This window comes from Myotis myotis, unplaced genomic scaffold (genome assembly GCF_014108235.1).
Source record: "Myotis myotis isolate mMyoMyo1 unplaced genomic scaffold, mMyoMyo1.p scaffold_m19_p_2, whole genome shotgun sequence".
In the NCBI taxonomy this organism is placed as follows: domain Eukaryota; kingdom Metazoa; phylum Chordata; class Mammalia; order Chiroptera; family Vespertilionidae; genus Myotis; species Myotis myotis.
In genome coordinates, this window is record NW_023416324.1 from 80,860,651 (window position 1) to 80,886,315 (window position 25,665).

General features: G+C 41.3%; 1 protein-coding gene across 8 annotated transcripts in view; it reads right to left on the bottom strand.

Annotated features, from left to right (window-relative positions):
- Positions 1-25,665, bottom strand: part of JARID2 (jumonji and AT-rich interaction domain containing 2) — a 290,372-nt gene that overhangs the window by 115,634 nt on the left and 149,073 nt on the right. For 2 of the 8 annotated variants that reach the window (XM_036348397.1, XM_036348405.1), the window contains one exon: positions 3,933-4,074. The exons of 1 other annotated variant lie outside the window; for it this stretch is intronic. In XM_036348397.1, the coding sequence (XP_036204290.1) occupies positions 3,933-4,074 (142 nt within the window). Of the gene's footprint in view, positions 1-3,932; positions 4,488-7,579; positions 7,707-13,540; positions 13,641-22,097; positions 22,119-25,665 lie in introns of those variants that run through there. 5 more of the 8 variants (XM_036348400.1, XM_036348401.1, XM_036348403.1 and 2 more) reach the window with 4 other exon arrangements.

A 25,665-nucleotide genomic window follows, 5' to 3' on the forward strand; every position in this document is an offset into this window, starting at 1 on the left:
ATCCCCAGCCTGGGTTGGGCAAGCAACCAATCAATATTATCTCTGTCACATCGATGTTTCTCTATTTCTCCCTCTTCCTTCCACTCTCTGAAATTCAATGGAGGAAATATCATCAGGTGAGGATTAACAGGGAGGGAGGGGGGGGGGGGCAGACTTTAGATGATGACTTTTTAATGGCTAGGCAAAATGATACCTTTTATTTTTAATTCTGTCAAGGAAAATAATTCCTATAATCTCTGGATTCTACTGTTTCCTATGTGCCAAAAAGCTACCCAACTTCATTTAAAACCAAAGGCAAAACATAGCATAGGGGGTTTCCTGTAGAAAAATAACACCTTGTACACACATTTTCTGACTGAAGACTTAAAAAAGCATCATCAGCAAATGGAATTGATTCCATTTATAGGTGGGAAACTCAGGGCATGGTTGAACTAAGGCTGGCATAATCTACACCACAGACTAACTTTTCTTAAGGAAGTCACACATATAAATTCCTTTCTTTCCCCTTCATCACCAAGACAAAACGTATATTAACTGCTATTCCTAAAACCAAGTATCTATAAAAAGTAATTAACTGAACTAGAAGAGCTAGCAATTTTAATCATTCCAAAAATGTACAGACTGCTTTTTTCAAAGCAAATATATAAATCATGACCTTGAATTTTTACAATTCAATGTATGATGTATAAATGACAACAGTGAATGCAAACAGTCAATCATAAAACCTGATCTTCCAATGTATTTGTGAGGGTTAGGGAATTTTAGACACAAGGTTAAAAGTAGCATCTAGACCACAATCCACCCTAAACTTAATGTAACATTTTGAAATAACCACTAGTTACTCTGGACTTGACTCCTTGGAGGGAGAGATGACACACACAGTCAAGTATAAGAAAAGATACAATCTATATAAAATGAAGGGGAGCTTTGCAATCTGAATATTTCAAGGGGTGTGCTGCAAGAATCTTTAAAACATACAATACCTGACTATTTAGTCAGGGGCAATGACTGCTTTTCCCTTAGGTTGTCAAATAAAATAATGACAACAACCAACACAATAGCCATCTGCTGTGAATGAATCAAAATTATACCTATTTTTTTTGTCATATTGGCAAAAAGTATATTTTTTAGTGTGCCACAGAATTTTAGCAATTAGTTTATGTGTACCATGGGATGAAAAAGAAGAAAATTGCTGCAGTATACTAACAAAACCCCAAGAATTCAGGTTCCAGTTCACACATTCTGCCTTAGACAACAGGGTTCCTAAATATTTACATTAACTACCAACGGGGGGGGGGAGAGCAGAAAAAGTATTAAAAGTTATTATTTTGTAGTTATTACATATTTGGCAACATTGTGAAATGTATGCCCCTAACTTCCCCACCAGTTGATCAATTACACAGCCCTCCACCTGTAATACAGGCTACCACAGACCAGCCCTAAGTCTAACCCTCCATCTACAGTAAGTCCCTGGTGGATTTCACTAGTAGAGTGTGATCACAACCAAATAAAATGCGGCTATGAATCTTCAGTTCAGTAAAACAAGATGTTTAGCACATTGAAAATTAGAGTAGATTAGTAATAATGAAATTTGCCTTAAGTTCACCCTGAACTAAAGTTCTCTTTTCCACTGGCCTGGAAAATTAAAGCTACATGCTGTGCACACAGCTGCCACGCCACACCAGTGTACCATGCAAAGAGGAAGCCAGCAGCACAGTCATCTGAGAAAGGAGCCAGGGACAAAGGACCCCTTCAAGAGAATGTTGCCTGCTGATCTTCATCATCAAGCTCCCACGCTGCCCGGGTCTTACCAGAGGTGAGGGTGATGGACAAGTTACACAACACAGCTAAAAGACTGGGTGCTGTCACTTCCAACCGCACAGTCATAGAATTTTGCTCCACAAACAGAGATGAAAGATGATGCCAGATGTATGACCATACACAATGTTTGGAAGCTTGGATAACATTACACATTCCAATATATATTTACTGGTGTGGTTTAACACATCCTGAGCTCCCCCTCTCTAGTGATAATGCAGTTCTCAAATTGAGGCAGAGCAATATGTTAGACACTCACCAAAGTGTCTTTAAAAAGAGTGGCATACAAATTCTAGTACACTGGCAGACATACTTCTTATTCATGCTTGCTAAATGAACAATAAATCCAGTGACATCCAAGACACAGTGCTGATGATTACAAGAAAATTGAGGATAGAACTTAATACAGGCGCTGTATCATGGAACTTTTTAAACAAAGACACTCCATGTTGACGAAAAATAAACTAACACTTGGTGCAATGCACCTCATATTTCAGATCCAAAGTACAGTTCTGTTAAGGATTTCAAATATCTACACATGGCTAAAATCCTTTTGATTTTCCACCATACTCAGTTCTTCATTAGATATAAACATCTAGATAGTTTCCAAAATGTAACTATAATTCTGTAGAAAGAGTAAACAGAAAGGACCAGACCAAGGAAATTTTCCTCCTTTCCCTAACCTCTCAAACTAACAGATTCTAAGAAAATGTCATTAATCTAGTCATCCAGGAAAACTTTAAGTATGTGAACGGAAAAGAAATAAAATGAAATATAAATTCTAAATGATAAAGGGGGGACACAACACATAAGATATGAAATAAAGCAGATAACTACCAAAAGGGTTTCTAAAACACCCAATTAAAAACATCTACACTAATAAAAGAGAAAGATGTAAATTGACCGTACCTTTGCGACACCCACCAGCCAATCAGGAATGAGTATGCAAATTAACCCAACAAAGATGATGGGTTAATTTGCATATGCAGGCGCCAAGTGGTTGGGGGTGGGGCGGGACTTTGCATCATCACCATGGCAACAACGCAGGTGTTCCGCACCGCCCCAGCCACTCCAGGCCTCTGGGCAGCATGGGAAGATGGAAAGGTGGCTCTGGGTCTGAATGAAGCTGGAAAGGTGGCTCCTGACTGGAGCAAAGGCGGAAAGGCGGCTCCGGCCAGAGCGAAGGCAGTGCCGGCAGCCAGGGGAAGGAAGGCCCATTCTTGCACGAATCTTCGTACATCGGGCCTCTAGTCATTATATAATGTCACTGCCATTGTTTGAACATGAAACCACAAACTCTTAGCTACACAACCAACTTCCTTTTCCAACCATCTTAAGTTTATTTTTAAAAGTAATTTAAAAAAATATAAAAGAAAACTGCTGGTAAACTCAAAGTTTTAAGAACCTATTCACAACTACCAACCTGATTAAACATCATATGGATTTTGCTTTCCAGATGAGGGGGGGGAATTTTCAGAGACACATTTAATTCTTCAAATTCTTAGAAACATTTCTGTTCAGGAATGGCAAAATACCATCTAATATACTCAAGAAATACTACTGATAAGAATCTATTAAAATGAACACAAGACAGGTCCGGCAGACATGGCTCAGTGGTTGAGCATCAACGTATGAACCAGAAGGTCACGGTTTGATTCACCGTCAGGGCTCATGTGTGGGTTGTGGGCTTGATCCCCAGTAGGGGGTGTGCAGAAGGCAGCTAATCAGTGATTCTCTCTCATCATTGATGTCTCTCTCTCTCTCTCTCTCTCTCTCTCTCTCTCTCTCTCTCCCCCTCCCTCTCTAAAATTAATAAAAATATTTTTTTAAATGAATACAAGAATTACACATTGGTGACTCTGGCCAATTTTTATGATAATAACATGTTTTATTTGGCCCATACCATTTTTTGTGTCTATTTATTTTTAGATATAATTAGTGGACTATATTTTGAAACCAGGACGTTTAATATAAAAATTCAGAACTCTGACTCCTCTACGAAAAATCAGGAGATTGCATGAACGGGCCCAAGTTTGTTTCCATGTGGCAAAAACTGGCACCTAGTTTGCAGTCCCTGATTTAAGGCACCAATACTTTCAGCCTTGGGTACTAACCTTTTCCTCGACGGCCCTTCTTCAAAATCTGAAGAACTAACATCGTTGCTAGTAGAGGACACTTGGGATGCATCATCCTTCTCATTCTCTGACTGTTCTGATGCTGGTCCTAATCCCTTAGACTGGCCATTACCAAGGAGCCCTACAGGTGAGAAAAGGGGACAAACACTTAAACACATGACATCAGGAAGCAGTACTTTACCACAGTTAACCCTACACAATGACTTGTGGTGGATAGAAAATAATTTAAAGGCACATATCTCTTTTGAATGGGGGGGAAAAAATCATACCTCATCTACTTTGAACCTTTTACAGGAGTGAATGCCTAACAAATAAAACAATTGTAATAGTAAAAAAAATTCAAGCAGAAAATTTTAATTATAATAATATACTGAAGGGTTTTTTTTAAGTACATAAATATCTTTTAGGGCTGGGAGTGGAAGAGAAGAAAGGCATCTGAAGTATTACCAATTCAAACCAGTTAATCTTCAAGGGCTAAATATTTACTCTAGAAACACTGAAATCCTTTTTGGAATTGCCTTCAGGGACTAGTACCTGCCAGATAAGAAAAAATGTCATTACTTTATAGCCATATCTTAGTTATTAACTAGAAATCCTACTACCCAGCTTCCTCTTCATAGCAATCCATTATATTAGACAGTCACCGTATTTGCCTTCGACTGTCTTAAAGGACCAGGACTATCTATGACTACATTTATAGCACCATGTAGAAGAGGGAGTCGTGGAGGCCCAGCATGTGTAACTATACTGGAGAAAGTTCCTAGGGAAGGGTTATGCCAAGTAATATGGAAGTATTTAGCAAGCAGTAAGGCCACATTAATGAGTGACAGTTGAATAAAAGCCTGATGGGTATTCTAGCATTCAAATGTCCTTGCATCTAAGATTTTTGATAAAACTTAGATTCTACCCATGGGGAAGCTTGTACCAACAAAAATGTCCACGGCAACTGACCCCCAATTTCACAGTCTAGTCACCAGCCTCAGTGGCATCAGCAGGAATGCTAGCACAGTATCTGTAAAATAGTCATGGTACTTGTCTTTTAAACGAAGCCAAATGTGCTGGGTGACCCCTTGATTTTGGTTCTTCTAAATGTTCCACCAATTTGGTATGCACTTAATTCACTGTATTAGATCCCTTTTTGGTTGAAAGAGTGGTTTCTGTTATTTGCACTCAACACTATGTCAGTGATGGCGAACCTTTTGAGCTCGGCGTGTCAGCATTTTGAAAAACCCTAACTCTGGTGCCATGTCACATAACGAAATTTTTTGATATTTGCAACCATAGTAAAACAAAGATTTATATTTTTGATATTTATTTTATATATTTAAATGCCATTTAACAAAGAAAAATCAACCAAAAAAATGAGTTCACGTGTCACCTCTGACACGCGTGTCATAGGTTCGCCATCACTGCACTATATAGATTACAGTATCCTATATATTGGTTAAAATTTTCTGAAAGAACATTGTACACTGCAACAAAGCCCTGGGGCTTGACCTGTTTATGCATGCATTTCTTCAGTTATCTACTTTTACATCATTTCAGAGTTATCTGTAATAACATGAGGTTGGAAATCTAATTCAGTGCAGTAAATACAATCCTGTAGCTGTTACTGAGACATGTGGCTTTGGGAGTCATGAATACAATATGGAAATGAAAATGTATACAACTTCCCAAAGAAAGAGAAATGTGGGGAGTTTGCACTGAGGCAAAAAAGGGACATAACTATATATAAATCTATGAGTCTAAGGGTAGAACTGTGGCTGGTGTTAGATTAGAGCAGTGGCCATTACAATGGCCACTAGTGAGCATATGAAACATGGCTAGCATGGATGAGGAAATACATTTTCATTATTAATTTAAAACAGTATAACTAACATTTGATTAATAATGTCATATTAATTCTTGACATGTTTTGCATATATTACGTCAAATATACTAAAATTAATCTTACCTGCTTTTTAAAAAAAATTTAATGTAGCTCTAGAAAACTAAAACTACATATGTGGGTTGAAATTACGCCTTTATATATCAACACTAAATTAGAGCACTTTAGTAACGTCACATTGTGGGTAGGAGGGATGCCAGCCCCCTGAAACAGCCCACCCAAACAGTAGGAAGATACAGATAACTGACTTAGGAAACTGCCCAGGGGCATAATATGTCGCATATGTAAAAAAAACAAAAACACAAGATGAATGAATTGCCACACTTGAAAAGTATGGAAAAGTCATAGTAAAAATTCTAGTTATAGCACCATATGTAAAATTAATAAGAAAAAAAGCAGATACGCATCTAAATATGTGTACTCTTGGTTGAGTTCCAATTTTTTCAATAGTACATAAAGGAGAATAAAGCAGGAAAGAAGGGAATATATATTCATCCATTCATTTCCTTAACACCCCCCATATATGCCAGGGATACAGGCATCCCAAACAAAATCTAAATTCCAATGAGAGGAGATAGATGGACAAGTACACATGGTTGTACCAGTTAGTAGTATGTGCAAAGAAGAAACTTTGCACTTATAGGGCAAAATAAAGTGATAGAGGAGGGCAATGAATATGAATCAGTGGAGCAAGCAAGCTTGCAATAAATACCAGCATAAGAAGAGCAAAGCTGGAATTTGCAATATGCCTAAAAACAAAACAGAAACCAGTGTGACAGTGGTGGTGAAGGAGGAGTAAAAAGAAGTGATGTGTTTTGTGTGTGTGTGTGTGTGTGGTGTTTTGTTCTTTTTTGCTTGTTTTTTGAATCTCAATTTTCTATCTTTTTATTGTTGACACTATTACAGATGTCCCCCATTTTCCCTCCTCTTTACCCCCTCCACTCAACCTCCCCCGTCTGCCCCCCACCAGGCCTTCACAACAATATGATCTATGTCCATGGCTATGCATACATGTTCTCTGGTTAATTTCTTCCAGTCCCCTCCACCTTCCTCCCCTTGGAGATATATGTGTCCATTCTATTCATCCATGCCTCTGGTGCTGTTTTATGCATCAGGGAAAAGAAAGAAAGAGAGGAGAGAGAGGAGAGGGAGGAGAGGGAAGCAGAGAGGAAGAGAGGGAGGGAGGGAGGGAGGGACGAGTGGTTCTGAAAATATATTTGGATCAAGGGGGAAATAAGGAAGAACTACACGCTGCTAGGTGAATGTGGGGAAGAAATGCTGCCTTACCCTTAGACCTTAAGTATTTGCTGAGTGAGGAAGCAGCAAATGAGTGAATGATTTAGCAGAGAAAAGTTAAGATATTCAATGATAGCTATACACTTGTCCTTCTAACAAGAATAATCTCAGTAGATTGTAGACAGTAGTAGTGATTCTCAAACTTGAGCAAGAGTAAAAATCACCTGGAGAGCTTTGTCAAACAGTCCCCTAGGCCTCAACCCCAGTTATGCTATTCTAACAAATTCCCAGCTGGCGCTGGTGTTACTTTGGCTGGTCCAGGAACTACCTTTTGAGAACCACTATTGTAGGAGAACACAAGGCTCAAACCCGTAAGAGGCCTGGTTGCCTTAAAACACTATAAAGCTCTAGGCAAGTGTGAATTAAGTCCCAGGAAACCAATTATACTGCACAAACTATGACCATACAACTCACAGTTGTAAGAAACATGCCTCTGATTTACCTTCATGGAAAAGAAACAGCGTGTGGCCAGGCTGCTGCAGAATTTCCCCAGAGCAAACAGAATGTGGGGGTGGGGAAAGACGATGAGAGTTACTGATGTGGCTGATAGCACGAGTCCTAGGGCCTAGAGACAAAGGGAGGCAGAGGCAACTAGAGAAGGCCCCAGCCCATTTTTTTTGAATAACCCAATGGGAGACAGCAAGACCTAGGCGACCTATTAGGAAACAGGTGACCAAATAGTACTCAGCCAATGAGGAACTGGAGGAGGGTCTAAATAATAGGCTATGTTCCTTGCCCCACTTGTGATCCAGTAAAATGGGTGCACACTCAAGAGTGTTATTAAAAGTCTCATTTTTGCCATGCTTCTGTTTCCTAGTCCATCATCTGAAATTGGGACAGGTGAGCCATTTCTCACACAGTGAGGCACCCAGTTCCAAAGTTCTGTATGGGCATTCTGCCACCTTTTATCACTAATTTGTGAAGTGAAAAAAAGATTGCTTACAAAACCTATCACAGAGCTATAAGAGTCAGCTAATGACAAATACAGACTTTTAATAAGTAACAGGCTGGGAAAGGTGTTCATATCCAAGGGGCTTCAGTGTAAAAAGGCATATTATGTTTCTTCCCTTCAAAAACTCAAATGCCCAAGCACAAATGCAGGGAAACTGGACTATAATATTTTTGATGAAAAATGGGGAATTTTAATGGACTGTATGTGAGCTCATTGTGAGGCAAACAGATGAGGATGATCTGAAATACTAAGGCAAGACTGGGCTACATTAAAAGAAATAAAAGTAGTGGGCCCATTGTTCTGAAGCCCTTACCAGGCTAATCTCTTCAAAGAGCTCCAAAATTTTCCCCATTCCAAGGATTAACAATGACTGATTACCTCAAGTACAAGAGAGGTAGCTTGTGGACTGACTTTCCAGAATAGGAAAATGGGGCCTAGGCCAGGAAATTGATTGCCTGTTATGCAAATTGAAGGACCTTTGCTTTTCTGAGCTTTTATAGGAGGAGGGGTGGATGGGGAGAGACTGACTAGTTCTGCATATGAATGACTTTTTCAATTTGACAAACCATCCTGTGTTATGTCAGCACAAAGAACAGTCACATTTATTTTTAGTCTACATGGTTGGATAAACCTGGGCTTTTTCTTTTGTACACACCTATACACAGACAGACACACACACACACACACACACACACACACACACATCCTTTTAACATCTCCAGTATACTGACTACCCCCTTTCATTTTGAATGTTTTCATCCAAATCCTACTGCCTGTCCAATCCAAAAGAGCCAAGTCAGCAAGATGGGATATGATGCCACAGGGCAGAATACCCATCATTATAATATTAGACGAGTTAATAGGTGCTGCTTTTTCCTCCCCCCTAACAAAGCCCTGCCAACAATTTTTTAAATTATTATTGTTAGTAAATGAGAAACGATGAAAAGGCATCCCCTCCTCCTTCAAACACAAATTGATTTTATTTTCCCAAACCCCTCCCCCAGCCTACACAGACCTTTGTTGGGGAGAGGAGGTTAAATAGAGGAAACTGAATGGCCCAAGGATTCAGTCTCCCCACATTAGCATTTGTTCTCCTCTATTAATATTCAGTAGGTTGAACTTAAATTAAACCGCGTCTATTGTCTTTGACAAAAGCAATAAATATGAGCTGAAAATTCCAAATCACGCAGTAAAGGCAGCCTGGGGACTGCCTGTAACCTCAGCCAGTCACCATCAGCTGACAGGAGCGGCATGTCACAGGCCTGAAACCAAACATCCACCACAATGGCAGTGCCCCTTCTCTCAAACTGAGAACCCCAAGGAAATCAGATACAACAGAACCCTGCCATCAGATTCAAGAACTTTTCATCCCATCTTCCAAATCATCGAGAAATGAAAAGATAGAAGACCACACACTAAAACCATCTTCTTTCTACGCCTAGAACAGCAGCAGCAAAGTGGAGTAAGAATTCCTGTTCTTGATCTCCCTTTTGCCTTAATGTAAAAGGGGTTGGGAAAATTGAAACATAAAGGAGGCCAGATTCCTTAGCTGAAGGAATTTCAACTAAGCAACTGATGAGAGCCACAGATTTCAGAACACAAACACTCATAGAGAAGGTAATTCTTTACTAATAGCTGAAAAAAATAGAATGTATGTACAGTCCTTGTAATTTTATTATGTTTTAGACACAAAGACATTTCACTAGTCCTCTCATTAGCTACATGTTCATTACAATATAAAACCCAAGAAAAATCTAATGCTTCTATTTCACAAAAGCAATGCTTAAAGAAGGGTTAAAGAGAAAAGAAAAACAAGGAGACTTTGAAGCTGTTCTGAGCTTCCAAAACATCTGGAGCACATCAGACATATTACCATATTAGGGAGAGTCAATGGATTTGGCTTTGTTGTAGGAGGGATGCACAAAAGGTAATTCTGTATTATAGAGCCAATGCCCGTCTGTCACCCTGTCACTGTGAGACAAGGTATCACATTACATATTAAACAGTCAAGCATCCAAAGAGAGCTTTCCTATCAGCAGCTGTGTGTACTTGAGTGTGTGTGTTGGGGGATGGGGTTGGCTGCAGCCCTCTTAGTTGAGAGAGAAATTATAAAAGCAGCCCCCTTGGTTGAGGTAGTCAGAATGCCGAGCTTGCTGCCATTACTAATGAAAACACCTATTTTTACTCCAATTTTGAGAGAAAAAGTGGGTTGCTTGCTTTTTGCATTTGGATGCTAGGGAAAATCTGCTCAGGCCAGCTTCATAGGTTCAACAGGAATATGGAGTTTAAACCCAACTATACATATTCGGGTCAGCAGCTAAGCTCTTCCATCTGTCCTAGGGTTCCAGGAAGAGGGTGAGCTGTGCAGAGATGTCAGCGAAGCTAAGCCTAGGCTGGTCCACTGACATCCTCTCCTTATCAAAATGCTGAAAGGGTTGGGAACAAATGACAATCGTGAGGCATGATGTCACCGTCACTCTCATGGTCAGCGAAGCGCAAATGAAAGAGGTTTAATACCTCAGCTTATGGAAAATAATTATCCCTTTCCCTCAGGAGAATGGCCCCTGAGCAGACCTGGGCTCCCCTTTGTCTACTCTCACATCAGCTATGGAGATTTCCTATTCCAACCAAGAAAATGCAGTCCAAAAAGTGCCAGGGGTCAAAGAGTCCCAAGACACAGGGAAAACATGGGGTTTTTTTTTTTGTTAGTTTAACACCCAAAGGGATAGTAGGTAGGTGGATGGGGGGTGGGGGTGGGGGAGAGAGAGAAGTATTCAATGAATCCCATAGGAGCCCTTCACAGCCACCAGACAAACCTTTATTCCCCCAAAAAATCTTGGGGATTCTAAACCTTCCTTCGCATGCTCAATTTTTTGAAAATTAGTGTTAGGTAACAACCTGACACAGTGATAATTAGTAACATGAAAAAGCTGGGCCACTGGGTAAGCAAAAAAAGCATCTAATCCTCTCCCTTTTTTTCCTATTTGAGAATCAAGCAAATGGCTAAATTTGAGAGTCAAGCAGGAAAAGAGCCCAGAAGGGAGTAGCCCAGAACAGGGAGGACAGGGAGCCCAGAAGGCATTGCCTCACCTTCAGGCACAAAGGAAAGAGCCCACCCAAATAGACTCACAGTTACACACAGGAAAGGTGACCAGATTACTGCTATCAGGAAATCAGCCCTATTCAAGCTGTATCAACCCCAAATGAATGAATATCATCAAAAGACAAAAGATCTCTCCTTCGCAAGTCCTTCCCAAGAGTCAAAAGAGGAGAGAAAACACTGTCCTGGAGAGGAGGCTGGAAAATGTCAACAGCTGAACTTCATTCCATATAAAAAGCACTCAGTGGAAAGGCTCCATGATCTCTAGGTAAGATTTCTGGACCAGCCCAGAAGCTACTGAAACTCTGATGATCACACAGTGAGCAAAACATACTGTGCATTTGAGTGCAGCTCTCTTACTTCTTTGGGGAAAGGTCTCATCCTCCCTCTACACTTTCTCTTCCTTTTCACTCATTCTTCAGCTTTAGCATGATTTTTGTAACAATCAGGAAAGGTACAGTAACTTGAACAATAATTATTATTAAAATATAAACATCCACATTGCTCTACAATGAGAAGTTCTTTTGCATTCAATCATAACTCCTCTAGATCCATCGCCATCCCCACACCGTATTAATTTTATACAGGCAAAACCAGTCAAGTGCATGCCACCTGGGCAACCCAGTTTTAATTTCCATCAAAAGCAGGAATCCTTAGAGTCAGTCCTCTAGGACATGTAACTCTCAGATGGTCCAGTACTGAACACCCCAGAGGTCAAAGACTGCCTTCCACATTCAGAAGAAAAGTGATTAAAGACAATGTTGGGCTGATGGGAAATGAACTACAAAACAATGGCATCGTTGCAGAGCATAATATGAGACCAACATGTTTAAAGTTTTATGCTCAGATAACCTGACATGCCAAAATCGGATTTTACAAATCATGGAATTAGCACTTCCCAAAGGAAGATTTCCATATATACAGCATGTTCTGAGATAGCTAGTGATGTTATCAGAGAGCTAGTGCTATCCTACCTTTAAGTAATGACAATGTGTGTGTGTGTGTGTGTGTGTGTGTGTGTGTGTGTGTTTATAATCTTTAAAGCTTCACACCATCCTTACATTTACCCACACAAATGCAAGTTAGTCAAAGAAACGGGCTCTCAAATATTATTAGCAAACCTCTACCAAGTTGAGCAAAGCTTGCTTAAATGCAAATCAACAAATCCCATCAGATTAACAGTTTTGTGTATTAGTCTATGATGATAAATAGGCACAACTCAAAATACTTTGTGTCCTGACTGACATCATAATTCATGGCTAAGTAAATGTCACACCCTTACTCCCAAACCTCTCTGGCTGCCTTGATTCCATAAGACAATACAAGTGGACCCCATAGAAGTTCTACATTATTTTGTCTGTAGCATGACTGGGAAGAGGTTTCCCAGTACCTTCACTACCTCACTCACACATAGGCCAATCAACTGCATGCCCACTTTTCAGATGAATATGAAAAAGAATTAAGTGGGCTATATTTAAAGTAAAAAAATTTTTTAATCAGTTAATTAAAAAAAAAAAAATCTGCTGACAGCAAACAAGTTCAGAGAGGCCTACTGCCTCCATTCTTTCCAATGCTGAAATTGAATAGAAGCAGAACAGAAAGCAGAGCTCCAAGCATGGGGCCACAAAATCTGTAAAAATAATGAAGCATCGGAAATAAATGGCTCCTAAAATTCATTTGTGTTTTTATATATTAACACAAATATGGATGAAGGCAGAATAATCGAAAGCACTGGAAGTTTAAAGCTTTAAGGTCTAACCTATAATCACTTAGTATCTATTTACATGCCTCAGTTTCCTCTATCTTTCAAGGAGAGAGGACAAGAGATAGTCTGAAGGGAAATAAAACCATCATGCTGTTTATAAAGAAAACCAAAGCTATGGTGAGGATGAACTAATTAACTTTAAGCAAACATCTATTTTTAAATGCTGGAAGTGATCACATTCATTGGTAATAAAATAAAGGGACCAGCCATAGCTGGATGGCATTCAGACCCCAGAAAGAAATGTCTAAATTCATACAAGCCTGGCTAAAACTGCAGATTTGGCCAAAATGGTCAACAGAGCTAAATGCTTTAAGAGCGACATTAATTCTCTCTTGTAAATTTCCACAGTGCCTTTGCAGGAACCACCACTACCCCTAGGGAGGATATCAAAGCTAAAAGAATATTAATATTAAGCAAATCACAACACTTTTTACTTACTCATGTACATAGCACCTTGCCATCCATAATAGATTAATCAGGACCCCAATAGGGAAACCCACAAAAGGCCTATTTCTCCAACAAAGGCCATACCAGCCTGAAACAAATATAGAGCTATTTGGTTTTTATTTTATTTATAGGAACAGACCTTCTATCCCAGGTTCCTCAAGATAAGCCACCAAAAACTGCACCTGACAGACCCGTGGAGCAGCCATCCTCAGAGCCGGATCATTGCAGAGAGACAGAGAGGAAGGAGGACAGAGGGAGGGAGGGAGGGAGGGAGGGAGAGAGGAAGGAAGAGCGCGGAGAGGCAGGCTCCAGAGCACTTGTCAACAATCCTCCCAGTACGTAATAAGCAGGCGGCAGTGCAGATTCCGGCAGTGCAGATTCCGCGCAGCAATAGGACAGCCGAGGGGCACAGGGGAGGGGAGAGGGGGTGCGCGCACCAGGAAAAGGAGGTTATTTATGTGAGTGGGAGGGAATCTAATACCCAAGAGGAGGGGTCTGGGGCTTTTTTTCCCCCTCCCCATAAATTAAAATTAAAAAAAAAAAAAAGGAAAAGAGTGACTAGCTTCTCATCATGCAATTTCCTCAACCTGCAATGCAGACAAATCCTTATTTTAGGATTTCTGACATGGGAGTGGGGTGGGGGGCACCTTTGATGGGGGCAGTCCACACTTCTTATGCTCAGTCTGTCAGAGCACTGCCTCCACTCATGCACACACTCCACCCCCACGGATGGTGGGGTCCATGGCACATTTTCAATGGCATCCCTTTTTAATATCATAATCTGTGTCATTCAGCACTTGCCTTTTATTTATTTTTATTTGTTTTTTTGGCTGGGAAACCTGGGCAGCTCTCCAGACAGACTGCAGAAATCTCTTTCCACATGCTCCTCCTTCAGCCCACCCTCCACCTCCCTCCTATTCCAGCAACCAGGGTTACTTATGTGAGGACCACATGGGCCACAGCTGCCCTCCCCACCCCAACACATGGACACCCCTCCCCCAGGCACATAAATTCATCTAATCTAATAAAATAGAAGCTGTTTTCCCTCATTGTTTCTTGAGGATCTTTCACAAAACAGGCTTTGTAGCCTGGCAGCTGCGAGAAGGGTGAAAAAGGCAAGACTCCAACAAGGCTGGCCAGCTCCCTGGCCTCAGATAACTGCAGTTTGCATCTCCTTTCATATCTCATAAGCTTTTGGGTTTTTAAAGTCAATTCTTTTGAAGCTTTTGAACTTCAGTGGAAATTATAATATCACAAACACATGCTCTGAACACCATCCCACACTTTCCTCTCTACGCTTTTCCAAAGGGGGGGAAAAGATGGTGCATCACCCTCAAAGAACCCACACAACATTAAAAATTCTCCTCACAGATTCATCCAAGGGAACTGGAGGAAGAATGCCACTTACTATTATTTTTAGTTTGCTACTGTTGTTGTTATTTAACCAATGAATAAGCTCCTCTGGGCTTTAAACAGGTTAAGTTATTTAGACCTCCCAAAACCACTGAAGAAGATGTTAGCTTTGCTCAGGACATCCAGCCAACAAATCACCAGGGCCTATCTACCTGCATCACTTCTAAACAAAAAATACCAGGAGGTAGGTGATGGTCTTCTCTAATCTCTACTTGGTATCCACCATTTTAAAATCAGAATTGCCCTAGCTGGTTTGGCTCAGTGGATGGATAGAGTGTCGGCCTGTGGACTGAAGGGTCCTGGGTTCGATTCTGAACAAGGGCACAAATCTCAGTTGCTGGCTCCTTCCCAGCCAGGGCCCTGGTCCAGGCAATCGATGTGTTTCTCTCACATCGATATTTCTCTGTCTTTCCCTCTCTCTAAAAATCAATGGAAAAATATCCTTGGGTGAGGAAATAAATAAATAAATTAGAATTATAGATAGGGCCTTAGGGACAATCTAATGAATCCCCCACTTGAAAGGTGAGTAAACTGAGGCACATGCAGGTAGGGTTCTTATACAAGATCACAGAGCCAGTTCCTTTGACAGTCTTAACAGAAGGCCATCCATGAATCCTGTGGTTTTTGGGGACAAGGACAAGTAACACACTGGAACAACCTCACTACACAATTCTCTGTGGAGCACACATACAGTTGGAAAAGCCCTCTGCAATCTTTCCGCGTCCAGTGCGAACCCACGGAGCAGGCCTCATTGACTTCTCTCCAGAGCAGTATATTCCTATCATGTTGAACAACTGCTTGGCATGTGTCCCACTGCAGTATAAATCATACACAGTTAATTAAAGGACCTTTAAGGGATGACTATTTGGCTTTTTTCCTCTTTCTGCGCCTTCACTAATCAAAAGCACCCAAATGAGAGAACTGGAAGGGAGATATGAGACAGATATTTGAATGTATGATAATTCTGGGGAAATATTAGTAAGAAAGTAGAAACCACAAGACATAAACAACTGGCCAGAAATGAAGCCTAAGGGTGATGTATGGGTCCTTATCCCCAATCATCTGACAGGAGCGTGCACAGACCATCAGCAGTACTCTCCAGACTTTACCGCTGCTTCCTCTTCCCATTAACTAAAATGGTAACAAGGTATTTAAAATGAAAAAGGCAAGACCTAACAGGAAGTTGGCCCCAGGCTGTTTTTACTCCCAAAACTATTATTAGCATCTGATTGCTCTCAGTATTTCCTAAAATAGATGGTGAGGTAGCTCAGTGGGTCCAACTCTGGCCTGTGATCTGCGGCTGGGTCAGGAAGGAGAGTGGAAAGCTCTTGCCAATGAAGGTTTGTAGGTTTTGGACTGTTTAGATAAAATACTGGTTTACCAAAGAGGAACATATCAACAGTTCCAGACAGACTAACAACCCTCAAAGACTAACAACATCCAAGAGGAGATACACAATAAAACTGAGAGCTAGGTTCAGTTTAAGAATAGCAACACAACCCTCACTATTTAAATCCTGAAAAGAGGAGAGGATATAAAAGGTGAGACTGGCAAGCACTATCTCTTTATTCCAAGTTAATATGATTGACAATACCAGTAGCTAAGCTTCAATGGTCAAAGATCAGAACAAGTCCCAATTCTTAGAAGAAGACTTCTCCAATATTATCAACTTCAGTCTTCCCCGTTTTAATTTTTAATAAAAAAAAAAAAGAATATCTGCCAGTCCACAGTCTAACTCAATTACTAAAACATTAGCTTTGTGCTTCCCCCTTCCCATTTAATTATTTTTTAAGGTACAGCACAAATATGTAGGCCTAAATAGTATTTTATTTCATTAGGCTTGATTATGAGTGAACGTCACAAAAAGAGTATCACACTGTGTTTAGTCCCAGGAAACTTGTTTTTTTCCCAGCTCAACATTAGGTTACTAAGATCCATCCATGATTTTGGTTACACTTTACCTATCCATTCTCACTATTATTTCTCATACTCCATTGAATGAATATTCCACAATTTATCTTGATTCTCTCATTCTAAAGTATTGCCAGTCTGTTGCTATCACGAACCATGTTGCAAACTTTCTTCTGCTTATCCCCTGGAAAGCAGGTACTAGTCTTTCTCTGGGATACATACCTAGGAGTGGAATTACTGAAAATTCTTAAATATGCAAATACTCAAATTTACAAGTTAAGGTCAAATCAATTTCCAAAGCAGGTGTCACTTTTTGCTTGTGCACCAGCAATGTATCACTGTAATAGCTAAATGTTTAAATATAAAGACCTCCTATTACTCAATATTCCAGAGAACAAGGCACTACAATTGCTACTTCCGAAGAGAACAGAATTTTAGAAAGGATCTCCTTATCCTAAGAAATGCAGTGATGCCAGCCAGGTACATGGCAGCCATCCCACCTAATTATCACCTAAAAACCAGGACATCTAAGGACATATTTTGCTGGTAATAGCTTCAGAATCAAGGACCTACCTATGTGCATAGCCATTTCATTACCTCTGAGCCAGGCCACCTTCAGCAGCCCACTGAATGCACTTTATGTTTTAAAAATATATGACTGGAGCAAACCCCAATCTAGGACTTAAAATAAAATGAGAGAGCAATTCATTTGCATGCCTTAATCAAATTTAGCTATCTAATAGTACTCTGTGTTGATTAATTAAAGAACCTACTGCTTCAGAAGCATTAAGACCTTGTTTAATTCGTGTATCAAATCAAGGAAGCCAGTGCACATTGAAAGCTAGGGCCCATCACATAAAGGAGAGACAGGCCTTACAGAGTTGGAACAAGGCACAGAACATTCCTTATCATTCATGATCTCCCTCCAAAAGTTCCAATTTCCTGCTACCTATACAAGTCACTGCTTACGAAGGTAGCACCTTAACATTTGAATTCTCTGCAACTTACAATAATTTCCCCCCAAAAATGCCTAGTATAAAGGAGGGGTGAGGGTCCAGTGGATTGCCCTGTGTGAGAGAAGTGCATAAGGTTTTGGAGTCTGAGAATTTCTTATGGGAAATAAGAGAATTTTAATTATCACACTGCATTAGTCATGTTTTCACAAAGATATGTTAGTTGAGCTGAATTACATAGTATTGATCATATGACCTAGGCCTGCTAATATTTGACTTTCAAAAATATTAATGTAGTGTGGGTACTTTACAGCGCTGCCATAATATAAACAAACATTACTTGTTAGAATATTTAAATGAGAGTTAATACACTGGCAATATACCAAGCAGAATTAGGTGCACATGGAGTCTGACTTGGACTCTTTCCAAAAAGGTTTGGTTAATTCCTGAAGCACCAACAGCGCTCAACTAACTGTATAATTCATGTGGCTGACTCTGTAGCCAACTTGACTTCAAGGCCACACTGTACAATTATAAAATAATACCAATAATTATAAGAACAGAGTATGGAGATCTAGACTGGGTAACGATATATTAACTGGTGAAACAAACTTGCTTTAATCACTAATATCAATGAAATGGTGCTGCACCTTAATCAGGAAACTCAAAAGGCTATCAGAAAAGACAATGTTCCATCAGACTTCTTTAATTAGAAAAAAAGCTGGTTTATTGGTAAACATCTAGCACTAAGAACCTAGGTGGTTCACAGCACACACAGCACAGTACAGACAAGGTGGCCTGGTTCTAATCCTAGTTTTACTCATCAACTGTATAAACTTTAAAGAGAATCACCAAAAGTGCTCTGTGCTTCAGTTTCCTCATCTGTCAAAATGAATATATAAGGACAACAATGGTTGGTTTAATTAAAGCCAATTATATATGTAAAAGGATTCGTGGTACATAGCAAGTGCTACCTATATAGTGTGTCACAATAAACTTTGGTGTTAATTAATTAGTATTTTTGTTCAATAAATACTGTTAATTATTTTGTTATAAAAATCAAACAAGATAAAATATATTTTAGCTGTTAATATATTTTTAAATGATTCAGGTAATAAATTTTAAAAGATAAACAGATGATGCCAAGTTAAAAGATTATCAACATTGAGATTATTCTGAAAACATAAGCTACAATAGCATAAAGTAAAATTCAACTAGAATCTAAAGATGGTCATTTTACCTACTTAAGAAGAATAAATAATGGAAAACTATGTTTGCAAAGGACTGAAATGGAGCGCTGACTCAGGTCACTGTTGCAGAGTGGCTGATCACCTTTTCAAACTTCTGATTTTGACAATACCTACTCTCCCATGAACTGCTAGCATGGGAATAAATAGATAAACTATTTCTAGAAAGCCACACTTGGTAATATATGCCAACAATTTTTTAAAGTTTGGAATTCAGCATTTCACTTCTAAAAAGTAATACTAAGAAATTAATCAGAAAAACACAGGTTTATGAGCAAGGGTTTCAAACCAGTTTAATTATTTTGTTGCTTCTTTTACTGGTTTAAATCTTTCCTGTGTCTATTTTTTAAAATAAAGTTATTCTGCATTAGCTTCCTGAGCCATGCAACAAACTGACTAGCAGTGCTTTTGTTTTCAACCCTGATGACACCCCATGATAAACATTCCATAAGACAGCTGGCTTGGAGAAATTCTGCACGTATGGCAAATGACACATTCTCTTCATTACCTGAACTCTCAAACCTCAGTGCCTTTGCACATGCTATTCCCTCTTTTAAAATATTCTCTCTTCTCCATCTGCCTAGAAAGCTCCTGCTCCTCATTCTGTCAGCCTTCAGTGACATCCACCAACCACTCTGCAGGTGCTACTTTAATGCAATACCCACAATGACAAGCAAATATTGATATACTAGGAGCCCAGAGCACGATTCGAAATTGTGCGGCGCCACCCACCCTCCGGTCCAGCCTTGCCTCCCTCTCTGGCCCTTGAAGCAGCTGCGGCCACTGCTGATCAGGCCCTCCCCCAGCGCAGGTGCACGGAGGCCCCTGTAGCCCTGCCCCCGACACTGCACACACAACCTCCTATCCGGTCAACCTGTTATGGCGTCCTGGTTAATTAGCATATTTCTCTATTTGTATCTGTGTGTGTGTGTGTATCTATATATCTATATATCTATCTACATATAGATAGATATATAGATAGATAGATAGATAGATAGATAGATAGATAGATAGATAGATAGGTAGGTAGATAGATAGATAGATAGATAGATAGATAGATAGATAGATAGATATACTAGAGGCCCGGTGCACAAAAATTTGTGCACTCGGGGGGAAGAAGGGGGGGTCCCTCAGCCCGGCCTGTGCCCTCTCACAGTCTGGGACCCCTCAGAAGATAACAACCTGCTGGCTTAGGCCTGCTCCTGGGTGGCAGAGGGCAGGCCCAATCCCTAGGTGCAGCCCCTCGTCAGGCTCAGAGCAGGGCCGATTGGGGGGTTGGGGAACCGCCCCCTGTCACACTCAAGGCAGGGTCGATGGGGAGGTTGCGGCACCACCCCGTCACGCACAGAGCAGGGCCCATCAGGGGGGTTGGGGCTCCGTACCCTGTCACGCACAGAGCAGGGTCAATCAGGGGTTTGGGGAGCTCCCCCCTGTCATGCACAGAGCAGGGCCGATCAGGGGGTTGAGGAGCTCCCCCCTGTCACTCACAGAGTAGGGCCAATAGGGGAGTTGGGGCACCGCCCCCTGTCACACTCAGGGCAGGGCGGATCAGGGGGTTGGGGCGCTGCCCTCTATCACCCTCAGAGCAGGGCCAATCAGGTGGTTGGGGCGCCGCCACTCTCACACTCAGGGCAGGGCCAATGGGGAGGTTATGGCTCTACCCCGTCACACACAGAGCAGGGCCCGTGGGGGGCGGGGGGGTTGGGGTGCCTTCCCCTGTCACAAACAGAGCAGGGCGGATAGGGAGGTTGTGGCCCCGCCCCATGTCACACACAGAGCCGCAGGGCGATCAGGGGGTTTGGGCGCTGCCCCCTGTCACGCTGATCCCAGTGCCGGGAGGCCTCTCGGCTCCGCTGATCCCGGTGCTGGGAGGCATATTACCCTTTTACTATATAGGATAGAGGCCTGGTGCATGGGTGGGGCTGGCTGGTTTGCCCTGAAGGGTGTCCTGGATCAGGGTGGGGGTCCCCACTGGGGTGCCTGGCCAGCCTGGGTGAGGGGATGATGGCTGTTTGCAGCTGGTCACACACCCTTCAGGGTGGGGGTCCCCACTGGGGTGCCTGGCCAGTCTGGGTGAGGGGCTGAGGGCTGTTTCCAGGCCGACTGAAGCTCCCAACTGCTCCTTTTTTTCTTTTTTCTTTTTTATTCTGGGTCAGCTTTAGCTCTGGCTCCAGCTCTGAGGCCTCTGCTGCTGAAAGAAGGTATCTGGTTTGTTTGGGTTCTATAATCGAAACAATGTATAACTCCAGTTCTGAGATCCCGGGCTCGCTGAAAGCAGGTTTCTGCGGTTTTGTTTAGCTTCTATATTTGCTACAATGTTTCTTAAACTGCAAGCTCAGAGGCCAGCAAGGCAGACGGGGAACATTGGAGTCCACCGTCACTGAAGCAAGCAAGCCTCATGTTAGTTTCAAGCTGCCTGGCTGCCAGCCGCCATCTTGGCTGGCAGTTAATTTGCATAGCTCGCTGATTAGCCAATGGGAAGGGTAGCGGTCGTACGCTAATTACCACGTTTCTCTTTTATTAGATAGGATAGAGAGAGACAGAGAGAGAGAGAGAAAGAGAGAGAGAGAGAGAGAGAGAGAGAGATATCATGTTCCATAACCAAGAGTATTTAATCTTGCCCATCAAATCCTAGTCCATACCTAAAGAAAATGGCTGAGGCCTAATAAAGGCTATTGAAAGAATAAGTTGCTGCTTAAAGGCCATTTCAGACTTTCTTAAGCCTGAAGTGTCCTACCTCGAAGGCCCCATTCTATATTACTTGCCAAGCATTCAAAGGTACCCCCCCCCCCAATCTCTTCTTGAGGAGAAAAATATTTCAAAGAATTATCTCTCTGTGTTTAAAAGTATTTTGCTAAGAACAACCTCTGTAATTTATAATAAACCTATTTCTTGGAATACACTGATCAAAATGAAAAATTCCTGGGAAACAGACTTCAAATTTTCAGGTGAAATAAAATTAGAATGTTCATAAACCTAACAATAACCTTCACATTTCTAGACATTTAACCCCTTCAATTTTAAAGTTTTCTTTTTTTGGAGCCAATGATTTCTTTATCTGTAAAGCTGTTCTGTATCTTCCTCAAAATATTTAACCTTTTATAGCCTACTTAGATAAACATATTTTGTTAATAACATGTTTAAGTGAAAGCCAAAATAACTGTAATCCTACCTTTTTATAAAGTAAAGTTACGTCAATCACTTAATTTTGTGTGCCTTCTTCATGGTCTTTTTCTTAAGTGTCTCATTTACCATACAGAGACTAATGCTAAATATGAAACATAACTCATTAAAAGTATTACACACAATGTTTTTTAAATCACATTTTTTAAAACTTATTACCATGAGGAAAAGCTCCATATTTTATTTTTTTAATATATTTTTTATTGATTTTAGAGAGGAAGGGAAAGAGAGTGATAGAAACATCAATGATGAGAGAGACTCAATGATCAGTTGCCTCCAGCACGCCCCACACTGGGGATTGAACCCAAAAACCAGGCATGTGCCCTAACTGGGAATCGAACCATGACCTCCTGGGTCATAGGTCAATGCTCAACCACTAAGCCATGCCAGCCTGGCCCAAAACTCAATGTTTTAAATGGCAGAAATTCCACTGCATAAAATAATAACATTGGATGTTAAAAAAAATATGAGTGCAGGAAGCAGACCAGAGGAAATAAAACAGACTAGTAATAATAATTTTTAAAAAACAACTATATTCTCTGCAGTGGCAGTCTTCATAATTTACTAAAATCCCAAAATTATTCACTATTAAATAAAGTGTTTTCAATAGTTAACAACAACAACAACAAAAACACACACACACCTTGCTAACAAAAATACATGGATATAAGTGAGAAGAGCACATAAAGGTAATTTTGAAGCCAGCAGTACATTTTGTTTTTGTTGTTGTTAACCCTCTACTGAGGACATTTTTCCATTCATTTTTAGGTAGAGTAGAAGAGAGAGGAAAAGGCAGAGAGAAACATAGATGTGAGAGAAACCCATCGATTGGTTACCGCTTCCTGCACGAGTTGCAACCTGGGCTGGGGCCAGCACCAGGGTCAGGGCCAGGGAGGAGCCTGCAACCGCGGTATGTGCCCTGGACCAGAATAGAATTCGGGACCCTTTGGTCTGCAGGCCGTTGCTCTATGCACTGAGCCAAACCGGCTAGGGTAATACATTGCTATATTGAATTCAAGAATAATATGACTATCATGGCATTAATATCATGGGGAAAAGTATCCTGAAATTGTCCCAAACAAATGAAAGGCATTTGAATAACAGATTAATATTTGTTTCACTTTGTTAGCACTGCCTACATAACCTACCATGAGGGTAGTTGAAAGAGAATGTTTCTAAACTTAAGTACACTGGCTATCTAGAAAGTCCTGCCAAAAACAACAACAAAAGGGATAAAAGAGAGAATTTCACCACTATGCTCAATCTGACTCGAGAACTGCACTAAAATTCAGTAGCCAGTGGTCACATGTGGCTTTTTTAATTAACTAAAAGTAATTGGGCCAGCTGGACATCAAGGCTAGTAGCCAGTGGCATCCATAAAAGACAACGCAGATATAGAACAGCTCCATCACTGTAGATAGGTCCACTGGATAGCGCTAACTCATACATTTTTTCACATTTAATCTCTAGACCTGCCGTCAAATCTGTAGACAATAGCAGTCTCTCAACTCTCTCCTGTCCTCTGCTAGGAGCTTAGAGCCAACAGGGCAAGTCAGACAGGCATGATTTCTGTTTCAGGAGGCATGGTAAAAAGGAGAGGAGTGGCAAACGGAGCAGAAGCTGACAAATCCCCATCAATTCAGCAGCACATGGCTGCAGGTGTAATCAGTCTAGTTTTTAGAAGAACGAAGGGAAACTAGAGGTTGGAACATTAAAAAGCCACGAGCTTATTCACAAAACACTGTAGAAAAACTTCCTCTTTGTTTGCAAAGCAATTACCCTAAGGGGTGATTTATAACATAAATGGTTTTAGGTGAACCTGACATAGCTTTGGGTGGAAGGTTAGCAATCACCAACCAAGACTCATGAACAAATCAAGTGACACATGAAATTATTCTGACTTACACTCACATTTTGCTACCCTCAAGGTTAGAGGCACAAAGAGGAGTAAACCCAACACAGGTGACACTTGGCTCACTGTCTAGTTCCTACACACACAGGAAACGTCTAGTCCTAGGTGCAGGTGAGGCGGGGGGTAGAGAAGAATACACACACCATAGAAGAGGCACAGTGTCCAAGGAAGACGCTTTTCCTTTCGATTACCTCCTAGCCATTTCTCCCCAAATCTACAAAAGCATCCAAATGTCTGACCCAACAGCACTGGGGACCTAGAAAGTCAGAAGAAGAACTTGACGTGCCATCAACATCAGTATATCATCATCACTAAAAGAAAGCCGAACAGGACAATATGTGCTTTCTTTTACATAAGGAAGAAACCTATGCAGAGATAATTGCTCACCATGATGCCCAGCTACTGGTGCACCTAGAATTATAATCCAACTAGATGCCCGGAGCACAAAATTCATGCACAAGGGGAGAGGGTGACCCCTCAGCCTGCCCTACGTCCTCTCACAATCCAGGACCCCTTAGGGGAAGTTGGGCCTAAACAGGCAGTCGGACATCCCTCTCGCAATCCAGGATGCTGCATGCACCAGTGACCATACTTTTCATACAGGTGAAAGGCATCTTGCTGTTGTATGGGCAGCTACATTTTTTTGCCCTGATTATAAAAAGTAGTATGTAACATGATCCTTCTGAGGCAGTAGTACCATTTTCCCCATCTTATGGGTGGAAAAACAGAAGCAGAGAGACGTTAAGTAATTGGCTTTGTCACACAGTTATAAGTGTCAGAATCAGGGCTGACCACAAAATGTGCAAGCCAGAATCTATGCATGTCATCGCTACATCATCCTGCTTTTCCAGTGTTAGAGAAGCCTTGCCAAAGACTATTCCCAATATATAGGGTAGGGTCCTTAGGCCTGGCCGATGATCAGGGCCATCTGTGGGGTGACTAGCAGGCGAGGTGATGGGGGTGCCCCTACTAACACCCACCTTAGCTGGTGGCCTGGCACCTCCCACTGGCCGGCCCCACCCTCCGATCGCCGCCACCAGTCACCTCCCTCTCGGGGGACAGATGCTCAACGCAGAAGCTGCCGCCAACAGGGGTGGCTCCTGCATTGAGTGTCTTCCCCCGGTGGTCAATGCGTATCATAAAGACCAGTTGTTCCACCGGTCTTTCCACCGTTTGGTCGATTTGCATATTAGGGTTTTATTATATAGGATGTTAGTGCTCTTTACAACATACATGGGTTTTTTTATGCATCGGATTTTGCTTTAAATGGCTGGAATCCAGGAATTTTGGTTTAATGATTGAACAGTTATCCGTGTGAATGGTTACATAACATAACCTCTATCACTTCTAAAAGCTGCTAAAAATATATAAGCCCTAATAATTTTCTTTCCTTGACCTGAACCCAAAGTTTAACCACTACTCTGATGTACTCCATAGTCATTTTGTCCTCAGGCCTCCCCCCCCAACCCTGTTGGCACAAATCCATCTTCTTTCTCCTATGTGCCAGCTCAGAAAGCCTTCTCCCAGGCTCCTCAGAGACTATAGAATCAAGTGTTCTGCACACTGGTATGGGTGCCCCACCTACACAAACCTCACTCCTACTCTTACCACAGGGCAGGTTTTCCCAAATCCATTAAGGGCTGAC